The sequence below is a fragment of the Malaclemys terrapin genome, chromosome 2 (genome assembly GCF_027887155.1).
Source record: "Malaclemys terrapin pileata isolate rMalTer1 chromosome 2, rMalTer1.hap1, whole genome shotgun sequence".
Lineage (NCBI taxonomy): Eukaryota > Metazoa > Chordata > Testudines > Emydidae > Malaclemys > Malaclemys terrapin.
Window position 1 is genome coordinate 223,225,580 of NC_071506.1, and position 24,245 is coordinate 223,249,824.

Below are 24,245 nucleotides of genomic sequence, written 5' to 3' on the forward strand. Positions count from 1 at the left end.
ATAAGAAAGATGATTTACAGGATGCTGATGAAAAACCTAAACCAAAATACTGGGGCATACACATTGCCAACATACTGTTATAAAGATGTCCATGGAGAGATGCCTCTACTTCTAAGCCAACTAAGCAGGAAAAATAAACAGGACAATATTTCTAAGTCCTTTGTTTAGAAAAAAAAGGATCAAGTTTCCAAAGGAAAATATAGCACCATCTTCTTCCCAATATGTTTACATATTCTTGTAAGGCCCTACAGGAGTCCAGAAACAAGCAGGATAAGTTTAAAACAAAAACAAAAACTGGTGCTGCTAATTTCTCTGTTCTTCAGATATAAAAAGTGGAAAGATCTCCCTCCCTCTTCCCCCTTATTCTCCCTTGCTAACACTGGGACTGGATCCTGATTTCTGTGCAACTCCCATTCCTTATTGGTTGTTGTTAAAATATGTACCTAGTGCTCAGCACTTCTTGAAAAGGGCTAAACTACAGCAAATTCAGCCCTTGGACTAATTAGATAGCAATTTCTTGTTACATTTTATGAAACTGTCCCCCATTCCTCCCTCACGGAGCTTACCCTTTTATTTTTCAGAAGAAAGAACCAAGATAAATTAAATGTGTAAAGCTACCTGAACACCTGACTCCCTGAGCGATGAGCCCCCACATGAAATTGGCACAGTATTCACACCAGTGTGGACCTCGGAATGTGTAGACCTGTAATACAATCAAAAAAATGGGGTCATCAGGAGGCAGATGGTCTGACAGATGGAACAAGTAAAAGAGATAAACAACAAAGGACTCAGTAGGAGTAAGTCTTCAGCATACAGTACACACGTCTTTCCAAAGTCTGTATGAAATAAATCCTGGGAAAATAAATGTGCTTTGATCTTTATGGTCTCTTATCTCACAATAGGCCTATCATAACACAGAACTGGATACTGTATGGCATAGAAACAAATTACTTTTAAAACATTTTTTTTGTGCCAGTTGATGTGTATCTTTTGTGTCACCTACATTTAGTTCAGTGCAGATGCAGAAGTGGTAACTGGGTTTAGTCCACTATCAAAATAGACAAAAATAAAACAAATAATCCAAGGAGTTGTAGTCATTCCTTTTACTGGACTAGCTAAAATAAAATCAGAAAGCTTCAGAGATTCACCCACTCTGCAACAGACCATTGGAAAGAGATGGAGATATTTTCTTCCACTGAATTCTCTCCGCTGTCATGCTGTGGCCAAATTCTGCTTTCCAATACGCTTTCACAACTATTATTGATGTCAGGGGGTCTTGACTAGGGTACTGAGGGCAAAATTTGCCCCCCCCATGCAGCTTCAAAGTTCTAATATTTTGAATATCGCATAGGTATTCGTACAATAGGATTATGGCATGGCTCCGTCATGTGGGCATTTGCACCATTTAAAAAAAAGAATAATAAAGCAAAAGCCAAGGGAATCAAAAGGAGTAATGAACAATTTGCGTAGACATTCTAGGCAAAAGTTGGGCAATCATCTGCTTTTGCATGACTGAATCAATTACAGTCATAAGCAAACTACTCCCCCTACCAAACCACCTCAATAACTAAACTGATCTCACATAGACCAAAAAACAAAACAAACAAACAAAATAGATCTTTATTCAATAAAGTCACACTCAGTCTCATTTTACTACAATCCACATATCAGTACAATAAGGGGAAAGTGGCATGAAAAGAGCAGACAGAACACAGTTTCCTCAGCTGCCTTTTGCACAAAACACTTGCTTCACCAACTGCATTTTAAAGAACCTATAATGGGGGATCTTTTTGTTATTTAAAATATGGCTATCTAGTACAAAATTAACACTGGCGCCTTTCGAGCCCTTTGCAATTGGTCTGGTACAGTGTGCACTTAATTTTCATTGAACAACATGGTAAATAGTCAAGTATAGTCCTGTGTAAATGGACACAGCATGGGCTAGATCTGCCTAGAGACTTTATTTAACAAAACATAAATTGTGCACACTGAGGCTGCTAATGCTTCCTCTCTGTTGACTAACCCTTTACTTTCTTTCTTTTTTTTTTTTTTTTAAATCCCCTGGGTACTTTGTTGAAAGGTCACTACTGGCTGGGGAAAAAGTTTCTTACTTTAATTTTTAATAAAGTATATTTAGATGGGAAAAGTGCAGTTATTGCCCTTTTCCAAATAAACGATACACAATTTTCAAGCAAACAGACAGCTTGCTAATATCATGGCCCTGCTATGTCTACAGCACCACTTACAGCATTATTGTATTTTGCATTAGTGTATTGCATCAGGAAATCACAGCTCATGCAATGAAAATATTTGTCATGTTATTATGAAATCAGAGGTATTTGTCTGAAAATAATACCAAACAAAATTGCACAAAAATACAACATACGTTATAGATTTTACTAACTGTCTTGGCCAAATCAATCAGGGTGACCAGATGTCCCGATTTTATACGGACAGTCCTGATTTTGGGGTCTTTTTCTTATATAGGCTCTTACTACCCTCCACCCCCGTCCCGATTTTTCACATTTGCTGTCTGGTCACCCTAAAAATCAATCCCTTGTGTAACTAAAGGCTTCAATGGTATTGCACCATTTGCTCTCAAGTTCAGTGAGGAGGGCTTTAAACTAGGTTCGACGGGGACAGGTGAGCAAAGCCCACAGGTAAGTGGGGAACATGGAGACCGGGGAAATGAGTCGGAAACAAGAGGGAGTGTGGGCTATATTGGCAGAGAGAAAGGAGAGTCAGGACAAAACTGGGAGGAAAGATCAAACCAGTATCTTAGATGCCTATATACAAATGCGAGAAGTATGGGGAATAAGCAGGAAGAACTGGAAGTGCTAATAAATAAATACAACTATGACATTGTTGGCATCACTGAAACTTGGTGGGATAATACACATGATTGGAATGTTGGTGTGGATGGGTACAGCTTGCTCAGGAAGGATAGACAGGGGAAAAAGGGAGGAGGTGTTGCCTTATATATTAAAAATGTACACACTTGGACTGAGGTAGAGATGGACATAGGAGACGGAAGTGTTGAGAGTCTCTGGGTTAGGCTTAAAGGGGCAAAAAACAAGGGAGATGTCATGCTAGGCGTCTACTACAGGCCACCTAACCAGGTGGAAGAGGTGGATGAGGCTTTTTTCAAGCAACTAACAAAATCATCCAAAGCCCAAGATTTGGTGGTGATGGGGGACTTCAACTATCCGGATATATGTTGGGAAAATAACACAGCGGGGAACAGACTATCCAACAAATTCTTGGACTGCATTGGAGACAACTTTTTATTTCAGAAGGTTGAAAAAGCTACTAGGGGGGAAGCTGTTCTAGACTTGATTTTAACAAATAGGGAGGAACTCGTTGAGAATGTGAAAGTAGAAGGCAGCCTGGGTGAAAGTGATCATGAAATCATAGACTTTGCAATTCTAAGGAAGGGTAGAAGGGAGAACAGCAAAATAGAGACAATGGATTTCAGGAAGGCAGATTTTGGGAAGCTCAGAGAGCTGATAGGTAAGGTCCCATGGGAATCAAGACTGAGGGGAAAAACAACTGAGGAGAGTTGGCAGTTTTTCAAAGGGACACTATTAAGGGCCCAAAAGCAAGCTATTCCGCTGGTTAGGAAAGATAGAAAATGTGGCAAAAGACCACCTTGGCTTAACCACGAGATCTTGCACGATCTAAAAAATAAAAAGGAGTCATATAAAAAATGGAAACTAGGACAGATTACAAAGGATGAATATAGGCAAACAACACAGGAATGCAGGGGCAAGATTAGAAAGGCAAAGGCACAAAATGAGCTCAAACTAGCTACGGGAATAAAAGGAAACAAGAAGACTTTTTATCAATACATTAGAAGCAAGAGGAAGACCAAAGACAGGGTAGGCCCACTGCTTAGTGAAGAGGGAGAAACAGTAACAGGAAACTTGGAAATGGCAGAGATGCTTAATGACTTCTTTGTTTCGGTCTTCACCGAGAAGTCTGAAGGAATGCCTAACATAGTGAATGCTAATGGGAAGGGGGTAGGTTTAGCGGATAAAATAAAAAAAGAACAAGTTAAACATCACTTAGAAAAGTTAGATGCCTGCAAGTCACCCGGGCCTGATGAAATGCATCCTAGAATACTCAAGGAGCTAATAGAGGAGGTATCTGAGCCTCTAGCTATTATCTTTGGAAAGTCATGGGAGACGGGAGAGATTCCAGAAGACTGGAAAAGGGCAAATATAGTGCCCATCTATAAAAAGGGAAATAAAAACAACCCAGGTAACTACAGACCAGTTAGTTTAACTTCTGTGCCAGGGAAGATAATGGAGCAAGTAATTAAGGAAATCATCTGCCAACACTTGGAAGGTGGTAAGGGGATAGGGAATAGCCAGCATGGATTTGTGAAGAACAAATCATGTCAAACCAATCTGATAGCTTTCTTTGATAGGATAACGAGCCTTGTGGATAAGGGTGAAGCGGTGGATGTGGTATACCTAGACTTTAGTAAGGCATTTGATACGGTCTCGCATGATATTCTTATCGATAAACTAGGCAAATACAAATTAGATGGGGCTACTATAAGGTGGGTGCATAACTGGCTGGATAATCGTACTCAGAGAGTTGTTATTAATGGTTCCCAATCCTGCTGGAAAGGCGTAACGAGTGGGGTACCGCAGGGGTCTGTTTTGGGACCGGCTCTGTTCAATATCTTCATCAACGACTTAGATATTGGCATAGAAAGTACGCTTATTAAGTTTGCGGATGATACCAAACTGGGAGGGATTGCAACTACTTTGGAGGACAGGGTCATAATTCAAAATGATCTGGACAAATTGGAGAAATGGTCTGAGTTAAACAGGATGAAGTTTAACAAAGACAAATGCAAAGTGCTCCACTTAGGAAGGAAAAATCAATTTCACACATACAGAATGGGAAAAGACTGTCTAGGAAGGAGTACGGCAGAAAGGGATCTAGGGGTTATAGTGGACCACAAGCTAAATATGAGTCAACAGTGTGATGCTGTTGCAAAAAAAGCAAACATGATTCTGGGATGCATTAACAGGTGTGTTGTGAGCAAGACACGAGAAGTCATTCTTCCGCTCTACTCTGCTCTGGTTAGGCCTCAGCTGGAGTATTGTGTCCAGTTCTGGGCGCCGCATTTTAAAAAAGATGTGGAGAAACTGGAAAGGGTCCAAAGAATTGCAACAAGAATGATTAAAGGTCTTGAGAACATGACCTATGAAGGAAGGCTGAAAGAATTGGGTTTGTTTAGTTTGGAAAAGAGAAGACTGAGAGGGGACATGATAGCAGTTTTCAGGTATATAAAAGGGTGTCATAAGGAGGAGGGAGAGAACTTGTTCACCTTAGCCTCTAAGGATAGAACCAGAAACAATGAGTTTAAACTGCAGCAAGGGAGGTCTAGATTGGACATTAGGAAAAAGTTCCTAACTGTCAGGGTGGTTAAACACTGGAACAAATTGCCTAGGGAGGTTGTGGAATCTCCGTCTCTGGAGATATTTAAGAGTAGGTTAGATAAATGTCTATTAGGGATGGTCTAGGCAGTATTTGGTCCTGCCATGCGGGCAGGGGACTGGACTCGATGACCTCTCGAGGTCCCTTCCAGTCCTATAATCTATGAATCTATGAATCTATGAAAACAGAACTTGTTTTATTGGGAATTGGTCCTGCTTTGAACAGGGGATTGGACTAGATGACCTCCTGAGGTCCCTTCCAACACTGATATTCTATGATTCTATTAACAGCTACAAACATACTCAAATATTTCCATCCATTTGTGTTGGAAAACATGTATTAATTAATAAACCAAACTAATGCTTTTTCCCCCATTTTCCTGTTTCACTTTACTTTTTTCTGAAACGAGTTTGTATTAATTGATAACAACATTGCTATTCCTTTGTAAAATGAAGTATTTTTAAATATCTTACTATCTTTCTAGTTTGATGATTAAAAACTACATTTTCACTTAGCATAGCTTGACAACAAATTACTCCTAATTATCCATGTAGTCAATAATTATGTAACTAATTGCAGCTGTAAAGCAATCGCTATTTAGCTTAAAGCAATGCTAATTTTTCCATCTCTTTTGGTACTAAAATGCTTAAACTGGAACATTTGACCAACTCAAATTATTATGTATGCGTTTCAATCACTTCTTGTTCAATTCATAGGTTGTCTTACAGGGATCAGTTAACATGCATTTAAAGCTAGATCCCCAGCTGGTGCAAATAGCATAGCTTCATTGACACTGATTTACATCAGCTGAGAATCTTGCTCTTGGAGTTTTAGGCTTAAATTTTAAAATGTGGCCTCCAGCATAATGTTGTAGGTACAAAATTGCAGACACAATTATTTATGACTGCAATGCTACCAATTTTAGATGTGTAACTATGTAATGTGTGGGTCTGCACTTACCTTTAACTACAAGCGTGAAATTGTTTGAGGGATATCGCTAAACTTTAGATTCTCAGTATCTCTTGCACAAATGGGAAGTGGTCATTATTATTTTCAGCGAGGACCCAAACCTGAGAGTTGCTGAGCACCCTCATCTACCATTGATTTTGATGCCCCAAAATTTCAGTTAAATTTATTTATTTCATGTTACTTTCACATCTCCATGTTTTGGCTGAAATTACATGAGAAAGGCTGGTCTTGCAGCATTTCTGGTCCAGCTGAAACAGAGAAATACTGCTGTCTCACAAGTAAAAAGCATGATCTTTTGAGGTTTCTAGATGAAATTTCATGAAATTTGGATAAGCAGTAATATAATTTAAGATACATATCTGAACTGTGTCTTCAGTTTGGCTGACCATTACTTTCAATGTCAATAAAAAAGAAGGGTCTGTATTCTTAAAAATAACACTTCATCTCAGACTGACTCTTAAGGCAGATGCTGAAAGTAAGACTTTGGTCACAGTAAATGAGAGTTTTGCCTAAGAAACGACTGCAGAACTGATCCCGGAGCTATTTTATACTGTGCAAGGGTTCCGAGGCAGTCATAGTATTTTGAGATAGGATGATATTTTTTGTTTTGTACCCACATCCCTATGATCACAACACTATCTACTGAATTGGGCATAGGCTTTTTGAAGAATCATCAAGATAACTTTTTGAGTCCTCCCGCCCCCTTTCAAATTTTTGGACTGTTGAGTTAGTGTTGAGCTGCTTGTGCTGGTGTCCTCGCATACTGCCAACCTTTAAAAAGAAACAGCAAGGGACAATTCTCGATGTTAGCTGAGGTTTTGGGGTCAATATCCCCTATTCACCCCAATAATGAAAGGGGTCTGATGTACATTCTGGTAAACTTTTTTCTTGTCTTTTCCCACCATTATTTAGCTGTAGAATGCAGGGGACTCAGTAGTATTAATATTGCGTAAGTGCTCAAAATGCCATCCCTTTGCTCCAAACTTACTGTCCAGAGATATGAGTTGTCTGTGAGATAGTTCAACAAAATGTTAGTCTAAAAATGTGTTTTCCTCTTATTCCCTTCTTTAGTTTCTTCTTTTCCCCTCTCCCACTGTCTGACTCTCTCTATTCATCTCCATGTCATCTCCTTTCATTTTCCGTATTTATATCTCCTTTCTTTGTATTATTCTCTCTCTCCAGTGCTTTCACTGAAAAGTAGTTTCTTCTTCATATTAATCCTCTCTCTCTCACACACACATATTACATTTTGTCTTCATTAGTGATGCTCTTCTCTGTTTCCTTTACTTTCATCTCTCTACTACCATTGCTTCCATACTGTCTCTTTAATGTCCCTTCCATCTTTCTCTGTGAATCTGCATGTGTACAATGCTTTACACAGTCATTAATAGTTGCAATATCACTGTGAGGTAGGTATTCTCTCTACTTCACAGATGAGGAAAATAAGGCAGAAAAGTTAAGTGATTTCACCAAAGCCACAGAGAGTGAATCCATTAATAACAACACTACAGCAGCAAATGAAGAACTGCCTTGGGAAGACATGTGTGCTCTTCATATGAAATATGCAGAGCTGCTTTCAGATAATTTTTTGGTTATCTGACCTGGTTTTGAAGCTTTTTTTTCTTTCGTATCAAAAAGAGATGAAGAGATTTTCAGACTTTCAGTTGAAAGTAGGAACCCTTTACCTCAGCTCTGGGGCCTGAATTGAATCCCTTTGAAATCAATGGCAGAACTCCCATTGGCTTCAGTGGGAACAGAATTGAATCCATTACCAGTTTTGTTTTGGGACAATGAAAATACCACTTCTCACAAAGGCGTAATTTAAAAAAAAAAAAAAAACAGACTCATGGGGAAAAAAAACATTGAGTGTACATGCCATAATTAAAACCCTTACTGCTCACTAAATTTTATATGTTGCAATGTACACTGAGGTCACTTCTAAGGTTCTACAATTATAATGGGCCAAATTCTTTCCTGCATTGGGCCCTGATACTACAATAAACTGCATGCTGTTGTCCCGAGGCATCTCCTTTGGTCCCCATTGATGTTCCTGGAACTCTGTGCTGGCACAGGGTTCAACAAACATTACTATCAATGTAGAATCGGGCATGATACCACTTGAAACCTGTGGTAATGGGAAATTCAGAAGACTGTGTAGTCTAATAATAAGAAGTGAGGGCAGAATCTGGTCCTATGTTAATTTCTGTTATAAAAAGTGAGATCTTGTTTTGTAAAAGGTAACTCTAGAGTATATGCCATTCCACGTTTGCTGTGACTCGACTAACTCAGGCCACGTCTCAATGGACAAAACATACGTTTTCTTCAGTTATGTTAGCTCAATTGAGTTAACTCCCTCCTGAGTCTATATCACAAGGAGTGGAAACATTCTAAAAGGTGCTAGCCTGTGTCTTTAGAGTATAGTGGAGCTGGAGGTGTAATTTCCAGCTTGCGTAGACATACGTGCACTAGCTTTGAATGAGCTAGCATGCTAAATATAGCAGTATAGCCATGGTGCTATGGGCAGCAAGATGGGCTAGTTGCTCAAATACGTACCCAAGTTTCAGGGTAGGATTGCACTCCTGCCATTCATGCCGCTGCAGAGACACTTCAATTTTTAACATGCTAGCTTGATCAAAACTAGCATCCATATTTCTACCCAAATTGGAAGTTCACCTCCAACTCCAGTGTAGCCATGCCCTTAGGCTTCGATTCTGCAAATATTTACGTACCTGCTTAACTTTTCTACCATGAGTAGTGCTGTTGAAGTTAATGGGACTACTCAAGGTAGTGAAGTTAACCACTTGTATGAGTGTTTGCAGGATCAGGACCTTAATGAGAGTTAAGGGAACTTTCCAGTTACGTTAAGCTAACTCAAATGAGCTAATACAATTGAAGAAAGCACCTTTTTGTCCATCAAGACCTGGCCTCAAGGACTTACTTTCTTTACTGCTATATAAGTCCTCTCCACTCCCAGATGTGTCAGCTAATGAATCTACTCCATTTTTAATTTCAGTTTCTGAACACTAGTCTGATACAATGTGAACTGTTCAGCCATTTCCAAAAAATATAGGATGTTTGCTATCATAGTTTAGGACCAAAAAGAATGGTCATGGGAAGGACTTCAACAGTTTGCCCTAACATAGGGTTAGATGGTCTGCTTTTTACACTGCTCCACACTGTGGCAATACAAAGCTGCACTGCTCCAGGGCAAGTTCTGGAAGAGATTGTGCCTGCGATCCCTTGAGGAGCTGCAGGGAGCAAAGGAAGGATCTGCATACTAAACCATCCTTCTGTATAGTGCAGCATGCTCCCCACAGCAGGCCAGTTTTGCTGGCCTATGAGTAGGAGGGCAGGGTCTTGGTTCCAAATTTTCCCCAGCCTGTGCAGGGTCAATTGTGCCTCTCCAAGGCCACTAAGAAGGAGCGATCCCCTTGCTTGTGCAGTTACTTTGATGGGGCAAAGACAGAAAGTCTGGTTTTGCTCTTTTCCACTCCCTCCACTACTATACATACACATATCTCCACTAGCATCTAGCATGACCTTCCTCACAATATTATTTAAATACAAAGTGCACGACAGGCTGTAACTTTTATACCAACCCCCCCATATAGCGATTTAAAATTCAAAATGGGTATTAAACATGCAAAACACATCCTAGATCCTTTTAGTTAATTATTTGGCTTGAACACCTTGAACTTTGGGAGACGAAGAGTCAAAATCAGAAAAGATGGATCCATAGCAGTGTCTCAGGTGTGCCTTTTTAAAAGGGCACAAGGCGGTCTAGATCTGGCTCTGAAGTTTGTACCCATCTCTTTTTTCTGCTTTTTCCCTTTCTGCCAGTTTTACTGTTACACGTCTCAATCAGTTATACCAAATATGTAGCCTTTTTTTTTTTTTAAAAGACTCATCATCCCAAGAGGTTCAAATGTGCCAAGTTAAAGATTTTTTTAGTGTGCATTTATTGACAATAACGCATGCAGAAGATATAGTACAATACATTTTAAGTGTTCAGTAAAATAAAAAAGGGCAAAACACCTCTTTGCATCCCTATGAAATAGCCCATTATATTTTACTTAGGTTCCACAGCCCCATATTAGTATTGTGTACATGTCTATGACAACTAGGACTTAAGTTTCAAAAACCCTCCAACAATTTTCTCTTCTTTGTACTACTAAACTTTTTTATGAACGTGTCAACAGATTTAAAACTTAAAGTGGTTGACTGTTTAATTTAAATATTCCATTATTAGCACATTGTTCACGATTGTTTTTAGCCATTATGTGCATCTTAGTATCATCCTATAGAAGACTGTAGATTTTTGAGCAGTGGGTAATATTTGTGTTGTTAAGTAAATGTAACACTTCAGAGTGACCTAGCTTTCTAGGTTACATTTTATTTTAAAAATGTTTCTTTCTTAAAATTCATATTTTGTAGGGCTGTCGATTAATTTCAGTTAATTCACGCGATTAATTCAAAAAAATTAATTGCGATTACAAAAATTAATCATGATTAATTGCACTGTTATACGATAGAATACCAATTGAAATTTATTAAATATTTTTGGATGTTTTCTACATTTTCAAATATATTGATTTCTGTTACAACACAGAATACAAAGTATACAGTGCTCACTTTATATTATTATTTTTGATTACAAATATTTGCACTGTAAAAATGAGAAAAGAAATTGTATTTTTCAAGTCACCTCATACAAGCACTGTAATGCAATCTCTTTATCGTGAAAGCGTAACTTACAAATGTTGATTATTTTTGTTACATAACTGCACTCAGAAACAAAACAATGTAAAACTTTAGAGCCTATAAGTCCACTCAGTCCTACTTCTTATTCAGCCGATCGCTAAGATAAACAAGTTTGTTTACATTTATGGGATATACCGGTGCCTGCTTCTTATTTACAGTCTCACCTGAAAGTGAGAACAGGTGTTCATAGGGTTGTATGTCTCCTGTTCTGTTCTACCTGCATTCTGCCATATATTTCATGTTATAGCAGTCTTGGATGATGACCCAGCACATGTTTGTTTTAAGAACACTTTCACATCTGACAAAATGCAAAGAAGGTACCAATGTGAAATTTCTAAAGATAGCTACAGCACCCGACCCAAGGTTTAAGAATCTGAAGTGCCGTCCAAAATCTGAGAGGGACGAGGTGTGGAGCATGCTTTCAAAAGTCTTAAAAGAGCAACAGTCAGATATGGAAACTACAGAACCCGAACCACCAAAAAACAAAATCAACCTTCTGCTGGTGGCATCTGATGAAAATGAGTATGCGTTGATCTGTTCTGCTTTGGATCATTATCAAGCAGAACACATCATCAGCATGGACTCATGTCCTCTGGCATAGGTGCTGACTCCGTGGGTGCTCCGAGCCTGGAGCACCCATGGGCAAAAATTGGTGGGTGCTCAGCACCCACTGGCAGCTCCCCGCCCGCCCAGCTCACCTCTGCCTCCGCTCCGCCCCTGAGCATGCCGCGTGCCCGCTTCTTCCCCCTAACTCCTAGCGCTTGCGCTGCAAAACAGCTGTTTACGCGGCTGGGAGGGAGCAGGGAGGAGGGGGAAATGCAGCATGATCGGGGAAGAGGCAGGGCTGGGGCGGGGATTTGGGGAAGGGGTTCAATGGGGCAGGGAGGGGGTGGAGTTGGGGCAGGGACCTTGGGGAAGGGGTTGGAATGGGGGCAGGGCGGAGGCGGGGAAAGGGTGGAGTTGGGGCGGGGCCGTGGGTGTGAGCACCCACCCGCGCCGGGGAAAGTTGGTGCCTATGTCCTCTGGAATGGTGGTTGAAGCAGGAAGGCACATCTTAATCTTTAACACATGTGGCACATAAATGTTTTGTGACGCCAGCTACAACAGTGCCATGCTAACGCCTGTTCTCACTTTCAGGTGACATTGTAAACAAGAAGCGGGCAGCATTGTCTCCTGCAAATTGTAACCAAACTTGTTTGTCTGAAGTAGGACTCAGAGGACTTGTAGGCTCTAAAGTTATACATTGTTTTATTTTTGAATGCAGTTTTTTGTACATAATTCTACATATGTAAGTTCAACTTTCATAATAAAGACATTGCAGTACAGTACTTGTATTAGGTGAATTGAAAAATATTATTTCTTTTGTTTTTTAGTGTGAATATTTGTAATCAAAAATAGATATAAAGTGAGCACTGTACACTTTATATTCTGTATTGTAATTGAAATTAATATATTTGAAAATGTAGAAAACATCAAAAAATATTTAAATAAATGTTATTCTATTATTGTTTAACAGCACAATTAATCACAATATTTTTTTTAATTGCTTGACAGACTTACTATTTTGTTTATAGATTAACATAATTATCCAAAATTTGTTTTCAAGCAATGCATTTAAATATTTAAAAATAATGTGATTTACCAGCTAAACTTAACTCTTTTCAAACAGAAAGTAATAAAGGGTGTATAACAGCTAGATTGTGAAAATCCAATGTTGCTGGGCACATTTCCAGTTATAAATCAAAGCCAAAACAAGGGGAATTTTGAAGAGGAAAGGAAAGAATGTATAGGTCAAAGTGGAAAAAAGTCCCTGTCATGAGAAAATATTTCTAGTTAACCTAAAACAGTTTTCATATTTAAATGATAATGAGGCTAAAACCAGAAAGCATAAAAGATTCTTTATTCAAGAAAAAAGAATAGAATATTTCTCTTATTTCTTTCAGTATTTAGGAGTGAGATAAATATTGACTTTTATGTGGGTGCTGTGTTAAGGAGGGGGAATGGCAAGGAGTATAAAATGTTGAATATAAAGTTTTACTCGTGAATACTGAATTATTGATAAATTCCAACCACAGCACAGACATTTAATTTCTTAAGGGAAAAGCATAATAGATGAACAAAGAGAAAAGCATACTTGCTAAATAATTTTAATTAACATTAATTTCCCTTTTATTAAAAGTCCAGAAGTCACCATGATAAAATACTATTTCTGATAATGAGTCAAATTATTCTGACAATGACCTAGATTATAATCCCCAGGGAGCATTAAGAAAATAGAGGAATTAAGGAAGTATAATGCATGTCTCTCTTCTCTTGTTTATCTCCTTTTCATTCCCCTCAGACACTTTGTATCCACTCCCAATTACCATCAAACCACTTTTTGACAGCTCTGACCATGATAACTGGGGATTGGCACACTCTGGAACTAACTCAGTCCTTCTGGCAAAAGATGTTAGAGCAAGATGACTGGGAGCTTAGTTTCAAAGACTGAGTCACTTCCCCAGCGCACACAGCATTCCAGACGCTGTGATTGAAAAAAGAATCTGATTTTGTATCTATAAGCTAGCAACAAGACAATCTGTTTAAGCATCCTTGAGTTTGTATAGCTATTCATTTTAGTCTCACAAGCAAGCACAAGCCTATATCCAATAGCTCAGTGGGACTTCAAGAGCATTTCCTTGGCATACGGTGCATGAACAAAAGATATCAGACAATACCACCACAGCACTTTGTTTTATTGTTAGTAGGTACTGGGGCTTTCATAACTTTGTGCAAACAGAAATAGCACAAATGTGTATTGTTAAAACGGCACTAACACCACCACACTATAAAAATCTAGATTTTCAGAAGTCAGATTTTTTATTATCAAAACTGACACATTTTAAGATTAAGATGACCAATCCGAAGTATCATTTCCATGAAACGAATAAAATACATCTGGGTCTAAGGAGCTCAAATATAAATCTGTCATTTGGCAGGATCCAGTAGATTCTTGACTTTGCTTGTGCTCTGAGAGAGAGAGATTGTTATTCATATTAAATAGCCCTGTCAACATGTGTTAAGAATTATACAACCAATGGATCTTAACACAGGAAGAAAACTACTTTCTGAAATACTCCTCTTGGATGTGGCATAAAGAGTTACATGGAAAGATATAATCTCAGTGCAAAACTTTATACAGGGAAAACAAACAAATCTTTAAACCAGAAGCATTCCAAAGCTGTTCTTACCTTAAAATTGTGTGCTTTTTCATAGTTGAAATGGTTGTCGTTTTGAGTTAAAGCTGCTCTTCTGACCAAAGAGGTGATCTGTGAATAGGCAAAGAGTTTCAGAGGTTGCCATAATAGTGCCCCCTTTACTCCCGCCTTAACCCCCAATGCCACTGCCAGCAGCTCTTGACGTTTCCTTCCTCGCTTAGACTTGTGAACAACAGCACAATTTTTCTCATTTTCAAGCCACAGATCCTCAGAGAACATAATGCTTGGATCCCAGATCTTTTCCCTGTCTTCCTCTGCGGCTGGGAGGCTTACTGTACTCAGGTTTGTCCAACTGCTTCTAATGTTAGACAGCAGATTTGAAGCAGCTGCAGCCCATTCTGTGGAGACCTCTGGCATGTGACTTGAATGGGCCGTCTTGTGTGATGGAAGGAGCTTCTGCATCTGAATAAGTAACGGCCTGTTTTGTGCTATTTCTTAAGGCAGACGTGTGCCTGAAACAATAGTCGGAATTCATGTACTGAACAAAACTCCCCCTTCCCCCAAGCAATGGTATCCAGCGAGAGACTGAAGAAATACAGGCAGGGAGACAGCTTTACGGCCTCATGCCACAACAAATTTCAAAGGAAAGATCACTTCTAGTTGGTAGCATGTTAAAAAAAAATATGGCTCTGATGCTGCATCCAATTACACTCAGACCTGGAGACTTATGAGCCATTCTGATCTGAACACCAATGGATTAAACCCTTTAAACCCTGATGATTGTTTAATCTTGCAGGGCTAAAATCTCTTTTTTCATATCCTGTGCAAGTGAAAAACCTAGTAGTACTCCGAAGATTAATAGCATTTCTGTGGCATGCATTTTGTTGGGGTCCACTTAGCAGTGAGCAATTAGATCACATTCAGTAAAAATTGGAAACTAAGTCCCCAGCCATTCAATCTGATCACAAGGGGAGACCTTTAGCCTGTACAGAGATCTCATGGAAGACAACAGAGCTCTGCAGAGATGCAAGGGGTGCATCCTGCACAGATCGGATTGCAGGTCTAGGGCCTAACTGGCACCAGTCCAGCTGTTCCCCCACTCTCTAGTTTCTGTAGTATATATGTTTGGGAGAAAGGATAACATGTGGTTAAAGCCCAGTTCAGGGAATTTAATCCCATCTCTGCCACAGCCTTCTGAATGACCTTGGGCAGGTCACAATCTTTTCATTTCTGTTTCTCTATCAGTACAAGGAGGATAATAGTTACCCACCTCACAGGGATATTGTGAGGCTTCATTCTCTAGTGTCTGTAACATGCTTGACGTGCTCAGAGGGAAGGTACTACAGAGGTGGACAATATTACCAGGAGAGTTGCTTCAGAAACTGACCAGTAATAGTCAGGGCCGGATTAACCTTTTGTGGGCCCCATGCGGGCAGTGGACCATGGCGTGGGGCGGGGGGGGTCAGTCCCCAGAGCAAGGGGCCAGCCAGGGGCAATGGGGCATAGCAGGGGTGGCCCCGCTTTGCCCAGCCCAGTGCGAGGGCACTATTTACAAACTGGCAGTTGCCAGATGCACAATGGCCTGCCCGGCCTTTTGCTGCCAACGTAACTCTTCCCCTCGGGGGGCGGGCCCCTGCTGTGCCACACAGCCTCCCAACTCCCCCATACTCCCTATGCCCAGCGCCCCCTCAGGCCCCTCCACACAAATGCCCAGCACCCCCCACAGAACCCCCACTCCCTAGGGCCCCGGCACACAGATCTTCCCCACCCCCTCCCAGCTCAGCATCCCCCCCCAAGCCCCCAAGAGACCCACTCCCCCTGGCCCTGCCTCCTGGCCGCACGCACTGGCCCTGCTGGGAAGTAACTGTGTCTGCAAGGTTGAGCCGGCAGCGCAGCCGGGGCTGGTCCCAGGGCCAGGATTCGCTCCGATCCCTTGGGAGTGGTGTGATCAGCCAGGCCAGGGCCTGCCCCGGCCGGGCTCCCTCAAGATGCACTCGAGGCCCAGCCAAACTCCCCCCACTATCCCCTTTCTTCCCCCCCGCCCGAGTCGCCCTGCCACTCTTTGTTTCTGCCTTTATGCTCATTCTTTTCCACACTTGAACCCAAAGACAAGAGCAAATTAAATGATCTAAACAGACTTACTTTTGTTAATTTGTGAAGTCGTTTCTTCCTTTGGCTCTACCCACACCCCAATCCCTTAGACATCCTAGGGGGTTCATCTAATTTACTGACTTAAAACAATATCACCACATAGTTTACATGCTCTCAGTAAAAATTATGCTCTCCTGCTATGAAAGCCCGCAGGGACAGATGGCCAACCATCAGTAAGATCAGACTGTGTAATTTCATATAGTGCCCTACTTAGGGCATTTAACAAGGTCTGTAACCTGCAAAATCAGCTTTTCAAACGTGACATGACGTAGTTGTTTCTATCCTGAATGTACTTCTCTTCCCTTTCTTTTCCACGTAATTGGCAGCATAACTCTCTCTCTCTCCCCCCTATCTGATTTAGAAGCCTTGGTAGTTAGTTACTGTTTCCACTGAGGTCTGGTCTATACTACCCACCTGAATCGGCGGGTAGAAATCGACCTCTCGGGGATCGATTTATCGCGTCCCGTCGGGACATGACAATCGATCCCCGAATCGACACTCTTACTCCACCAGCGGAGGTGGTAGTAAGCGCCGCCGACAAAAAGCCGCAGAGGTCGATTTTGCCGCCGTCCTCACAACGGGGTAAGTCGGCTGCAATACGTCGAATTCAGCTACGCTATTCACGTAGCTGAATTTGCGTATCTTAAATCGACTCCTCGCTGTAGTGTAGATGTACCCTGAGACTCCTCTTGCTAAATAAGCAGTTGCCACTCTCACCCTCTTTTCCAACTGAAAGCACAACTGAGTGGCACTGTTAACTGATCAGCAGGCAGTTCTAAACATGCTGCATTGATATTGCTCAGCCCGGAGGTGTTGTCTGGTGCTATTCTGTGCATCCTTCAATTAATATATCCTGTTCACTGCCAGATCAGAAATCAGAGCTTTGAACCCAAAAAAATCTTCTCCAGTGGATCGGCTCTTAATTAGACATTTAGTGTTTTAGGACAGGACGTACAATTTGATGCATGTATCTAGCCTCAGCAGACATTAGGGGCTTAGATCCAGAGGAATGTTATACCTGTCCCAAATATCTTCAGCATCTACTTCAGGGAATCACGTTAACACTCGTTTAAGACCTGTTCTTGCTCCCATTTAATGAGGATAACAGTGATCTCCTCAGAGGGATAGATTTCAATGGGAGCAGGATAAGGCCCTTAGGAAAGAAAACTTAGGGCATCAACACATCACTTTAAGGCTTTTGTCCTAAACACTCAGCATGTTATATTTCAGTATTTCAGCTTCAAATGAGTTCAGATTTATCTGTTACATTGACAGAGAAAATCATAATCCAGTAACTAACTTTGGACATTTTTTTTAAGACACTTACGTAGCTATGAACCCTCAACGTAAACATTAAATAGTTCCTCTCTGATATCCAGCGTGACTGAATCAAGGTCAGAGAGGTCAGCTTCCTCATAATGCTTTAGCATTTGCATTGATGCCACTGGACTGATAAAAATCCCATTATATAAGCTATATTTTTACATAACATTGTGAATGTGACACTCAAACGACAGGATTATGATGATATAGTGTACATCTTAAAATATCTACATATTAGAATACATTACTTTTAAAATATTACATGTCATCTTAAGGACAGACATAGTACCTAATGGAAATACGGGCGTTTCTCATAGGATTGTTTAAACTAATTGACTTAAAGAAGGAAAACCAAGCTAATCGAATTCATATGTATGTCTAGGGCAGATCAGTATTTGTTGTTTATTGTATTTGAAATCGTATTCATCCACTAGGTTGCTTTATCACCATGCTGATGTCTTTGTCAGGTATTTGTTTAATAGGATTCACTACAAACACAGGATGTAAAATGGGCAGGTGCACAGTAAATGCATTCTCTTAACAGGCTTGATCATATGAAGCCACACTAGATTCAATGTCTAACAAAGGATGCTGAAAACTGATCTGATTCAGGGCACAATACTATAGGACACAAATTTCCCCCTCCCCCCCTACTTAAAGGGCAAATAGCAGCAAAATCGAACAAGTTGAACTGTTCTCAAAATAATGAACCTTGATGCTCCGTTCCTTCCCCATGCCCCAATGCATTCCAAGAGTTCAAAAGCAATTCATTTTACTCATTCCTCCCTCCCCCTTCCTTTTTAGAAGATCTATTGTACAGGACATTGTGCCAACTAACTTAAAGAACATTTCCTGCTAAGGCTGACGTACCTCTGGCTAACATGGAGGCTCCTGGTGTCTGAAAATATGTTGCTAGTTTTAACAAAATATTTACCTTGATAACGATCGAAAACCAAATGTAAGATGTAGAGAGGATCGGGGGATCTCCATGGAATGTAGGATTTTAGCTGCTTAGTCGCTCAGTGAGCCATGTGCATTGTACAGTAAGTTGGGCATTTACAGTACAGTAAATATCACTAAACCAGAATTAGATAGTAAGGGAAGGGAAAGCGTTGTTTAGCTGTGGCAGCATTTTCAGCATGCCTTTTTAGAATGAGATTATTGAACGATTTGAACAGAATCCTCCACAAAGCATGACTAACTTTGTTGGCTAACAAAAGGGCTTGGGGGCTAGGAAAGAATAAATATTTATAGAAAAATCTTCAGTTTTTGTTGTTGTTGCATCAATTCGATTTTAGCTGTGTGGGCAGCTCTGAAGAGTTGCTGAAAGTAAAGGCCAGGCTGTGGCTCATCCTGCATGCCTGTGCAGGGGAATAAAGGAGCAAAAAATGCCTTGCTAGCCCCCTGCACCAGATAGCCATACTGTGGGTAGATGCATGGGAGGGAGAACAGCCCCCATGGGTCTGCTGCATCTCCCTCTACAACCCCCATGCAAGTGTATGGGATGGGCAGGCAGGGGTGGGTAAGTGGGGGAGCCCTGGCTCCACCTGCTCATCTGCTGAGGGGCACACTTTGGTTCAGCTATAAGGTCGGTGCAGGTCTTGGAGGAGGAGATGAACCAGAAGGCTGATCATGCCTCTCTGAGTCACAGTCTGTTTTTCTGGGCCGCTCCTGGGGCGGCGCAACCACTTCTTGCTCCATGCCCAGGTGTTGTGGCAAATCTACAACAGAGCCCTTAATAAACAAAGTGCTGCCTGTTTCCTCACTGGTGTGATATGCTCCACAGTACGCAGGATGGTACATTCTTGCCTGAGTCAAAAATACAATTTGGAGATGACACACAGTGTGTTAATCTTGCAAACTGTATTGACTTTTTTTTCTAATTTCCTCCTTAAGAGTTCTGCCTCTGACACTCAGAGCAGCCACCTCAAAAGAAGCATGGATGCTACAGTATTCCAAATGCACTGATAATAATCCACAAGTCACAAAGGAGCTCAGAGAAATGGTCGTGAGGGCTACTGAACTAAAGGCTGTGTTTACAAAATATTAAATCAGTACGTTGATCCTACTGCAAAAGAGAATGAAAGGAGAACGTTCAAAAGAGGCTTCTGTGTTGTTACAAGCTCTCCATGAGAAACAGCGATAGACATTGAGCATTACATGATGTACATGGTGGGGTGCTTCAGGGCCTGGTCCTGCAATCTTCTTAATAATATAAGAAACTGTTACTCTCACTGAGGGTCACCAGGGCTACTTGTGTGAGTAGGGATTACTTGTGTGAATGAAGCTTTGCAGAACTGAGCTCCAAGTTAGGAAAGTAGAGCAGAGTATAAGGAACTTTGTCTGCTGCTTTTTTAAATCAAAGCAGAACATACTTTTCCTGGAATATTTTTGATGGAAGTTTCCATCAGAAGGGAAATAATTTATCTGCACACCAGCTAATCTAGATTCCACCAGTGCTGTGAGAGGAGCACAAAACAATATTGAGGAAATAACTATGTAGTCAAATATTGTGGCACTGAGAACACTGATCAGCTGATGCTCTCACTTATGGTCCTTTTTTTTTATTATTATTTTTTAAAGCAAAACTCCTCCTGAAATCAGTAAAAATTTTGCCTGAATGCAAGACGCTTTGAGCTCCTCCAGGCTGTGAGCTCCCCCTTAAAAGGATGCAATGCTGTAGCGGATCCATACACATAACTCTCTTTCAGGTCAACGGGAGCTCCATGAGCTGAACATTTGCAAATTCTAGCCTTGTGTAAGAACTGTAGGAATGGGACATTAGGTTCTTCAACGTATTAAGATACTTTTTTGGGCCTGAGCGACCAGCCAAAAATTTGGGATCTTGCAGGCTGTTCCAGTTAGGAGCAGAAATTTACAATGGAGTCAGGTACCAGGGATGCAATCTTGTTTGTTTACAAGGAATGTACAAAATCCTGTTCCCCTGAACACAGGAAGACCAAAACTACAGGAGACCGTTCATCTGCTTACAACCCAAAGCCTCTTTCAGACAGCACCACACTATGCATGTCCAGGCTGTGTGTGTAGCACCATTTTCTGTTTATGTGCTGTCTGCTTCTTCCCCTCTCTTTCTTTTTAACACCCACACAGCTCTAATTTAAGACTTGCATTTTTATTTTTATTTTTTTGGTTGGGGACCACTATAAAGTTTACCTGTTGCATTTGGATTTTTTTTTTTACAGAGATCCCTTCCCCATGTCACGATCAATAATATATACTGAGTGCATAAAGCAGCAGACTAGGGCTGTGACTTTTTCCCCAATCCACTTAAGTCGACCCCCCTGCACTACTTTTCTCTGATGGCACAAGGAAAGAGAAGACTGGCTGTATCCCCCAGCGGAGTCCTCAACAGCAGCAGAGCGGGCTTCTATGCCGCCCTCCACTCCTATATTTGTGCTGATACAGCTATAGATACAGACCACACTTTAGCTACTGCAAAGCAGACCACACTTTACCTCCTGCAACTCCCAAATGAAAGACATACTCTTTATTAGAAAATTTGAATTAAGATTATTTTAATACTCCCTAATCAGATTTCTCTTAATATACTCTGATTGTTTTTCTCAAAACAATGTAGTGAACAAAACTATGATAGCTAAAGATGAAATGTTTTGGATTCAGGAGGAGACTAGAGGGACCATTACTAAAAATAATATGTGCTGTAAGCTTCTTATGGAGTATTAATGTAATACACAATTTTTGGAACAACTACTGGTGGGTACATTCTTAAGTGGTGTGTGATCACATACACATCTCCAATTAAAAATAATGGGCACTGGAATGCGAGAACTCTTTCTGCTGCTATATAAATGTGTTGCTTACTGTTTTAAGATATATATTTTATAACAACTATTATACTCCAGTAAGAGTCTATTATAGTATTTTCATTTCTAAGTTTTTTTAAAATAAACCATTGTTTAGCTCTTACAAACATTACATTTAAGTCTGTATTCAGCACTTTGAAGGTGCGATGTGCCATGTGTTAAATATAAATTAATCCAAAGAAGATTTCAGTATTTTCTAATTTAGATTGGTTGACACAAGCAAAATTCTCATTATAAATCTTATTATTTATATTATGGTTGTGCCCACAATGCACTAGGTACTGCCCAAGTATACATGAAGACATGGTCCCTGTCATAATCTAAGAGGAAAAGGTTCAAGACAGGAGTAAAACAAAATCATTAGTATATATATATATATACACGTTTTTCAAAGAAAATAAATATTATCAAGCCCCAAATGCCCCTCCAACTAGCCAATACAAGTCAGCTAATATCTTGTAGGTATCATGGCAGAAGTGGGTCTTGAAGAGGGATCTGAAGGAGGAAAGTATTACTATGCTCTCCTTGAGTAGCCCTGAAGAGTCACAAGATTAACACGGTAACAGCAGGTCTAGTCTATTTATTCTTGTTGTCTCCCACTCTCTCTTTTATCCTCTCCAATCCAGCTCCAACCTTGTCAAGGTTACTAATGACCTGGCCAACCTGATGGGCCTGTTCTTTGTACTTAGTGTTTATTACCTGCTACCTTAACAGTGTGAATCACTCCTCCTCCCCGGGCTTCTGTGAGTCTCTGCTTTCCTCCTACCTCACAGGCTGCTCTTTCAGCATCTCCTTTGGTGGGCCTAGATCCCGGCCCCCTGTGTCAGTATTCCTCAGAGTTCTGTCCTCAGTCCTCTATCCTTGCCCTTCTATACAGTTCCCTTGGCAACCCAATCTGCTTCCAGGGTTTCAGCTACCACTCTGATGTTCAGAACACCCAAATCTATCTTTCTGTGCTTGATCTGTCTCCTTCACCTCCCAAACATCTCAGTCTCACATCTGACTGTCTCTGACACCTCCAATTCAATATATCCAAAAATAAACCTCCCATGGGGGCTTTGAAGCAATCTTAATAGAAGACTTTACCTTTGGGATCCCAATTCATTTGAAAATTGGGACTTTCTCACTAAATTTGTATCTGTACTCCCTCCTGCTCTCTATAGGGGCCCATGGCACATATTATTATGATTGAACTGTTATGCCATGTACTGCATCTGACTGAGTCAGGCTGTAACCTCTTTGGGACAGGCACATTTTAAATTAGTGCATCTGTAAAGCAGTGTACAATTATTGCATCTATAAACAATAAAAGTACCAGTGATAATTATTTCTGTAGTTTAACCAGAATCCAGATACAGTAGTTAACCCAAATTTTGCCAAAAGTCCTAGATGATCCTGTTATCCTATTGGCAATGTTCTCTATAGGTGCCAAAGCTGTGACAGTATTTTCTTTAAATAACAGACATTTAGTATCTCTCTATACATCTTTTAGAATAAATTAAGTAAGTGCTTCTGTATTTTAGAAGCTTGGATAGCTCAGTGGGTTGGCCTGTTAAACCCAGGGTTGTGAGTTCAATCCTTGAGGGGACCATTTAGGGATCTGGGGCAAAAATCTGCCTGGGGATTGGTCCTGCTTTGAGCAGGGGGTTGGACTAGATGACCTCCAGAGGTCCCTTCCAATCCTGATATTCTATATTAAGTATTAGTAATCACAACTCCTTTTTGGTAGAATATATTTGGTTATTGATAAATTTATGTTTTAGTGTTAGGGTCCTTTAGGATAATTCAAAGTTGAAGTTGTCATGAGTAACAATGAGATAATGTCATGAGATAATGTCTCTGATTTGAAGAAGCCATCTAACTGAGGGACAGATCCTGTAAGGTGCTGATAGTCCTCAATTCCCACTGAGCTAAATCACAGATCAAGCTCTGAATTACAACATTTCAGAGCTATGACATCATGAGATGATATTTGAATAGAGCTGAACTCAGCCAGCCAGAACATTAAAAGAAGTGAGTTCAATAATAAACTCCAGAGTATATAGCGAACATGTCTGCTCAGTGGACATGGGGACTGGATGTTTAACCTCATATCTCACCACATGTCCAAGAGTGTATATGGCACCATAAACACACACCAAGTCATGTATTATTGCTTATGGGATAATTATAATTTCTCTGTCTCAAGGGTCACAATGCCCTAGAGCAGGGATGGCCAACCTGTGGATCCGGAGCCACATGCGGCTCTTCAGAAGTTAATATGCAGCTCCTTGTATAGGCTGCGACTCCAGGGCTGGAATTACAGGTGCCAACTTTCCAATGTGCCAGGGGGTGCTCACTGCTCAACACCTGGCTCTGCCCCAGGGCCTTCCCCCACTCCACTCCACTCCTTCCCACTCCCACCCCTGAGCCTGCTATGCCCTCGCTCCTCCCCCACCGAGCCTCCTGCATGCCACGAAACAGCTGATCAGGAGGTGCAGGGAGGAAGGGAGGGGGAGGTGCTGATCGGCGGGGCTGCTGGTGGGCGGGAGGGAGCTGATGGGAA

General features: G+C 40.8%; 1 protein-coding gene across 1 annotated transcript in view; it reads right to left on the reverse strand.

Annotated features, from left to right (window-relative positions):
- Nucleotides 1-24,245, reverse strand: part of CHN2 (chimerin 2) — a 211,629-nt gene that overhangs the window by 28,391 nt on the left and 158,993 nt on the right. Inside the window, exons 7-8 of the mRNA XM_054020062.1 lie at nucleotides 14,415-14,492; nucleotides 619-703 (exon numbers count right to left, since the gene is read on the reverse strand). Of these exons, the coding sequence (XP_053876037.1) occupies nucleotides 619-703; nucleotides 14,415-14,492 (163 nt within the window). The remainder of the gene's footprint in view (nucleotides 1-618; nucleotides 704-14,414; nucleotides 14,493-24,245) is intronic.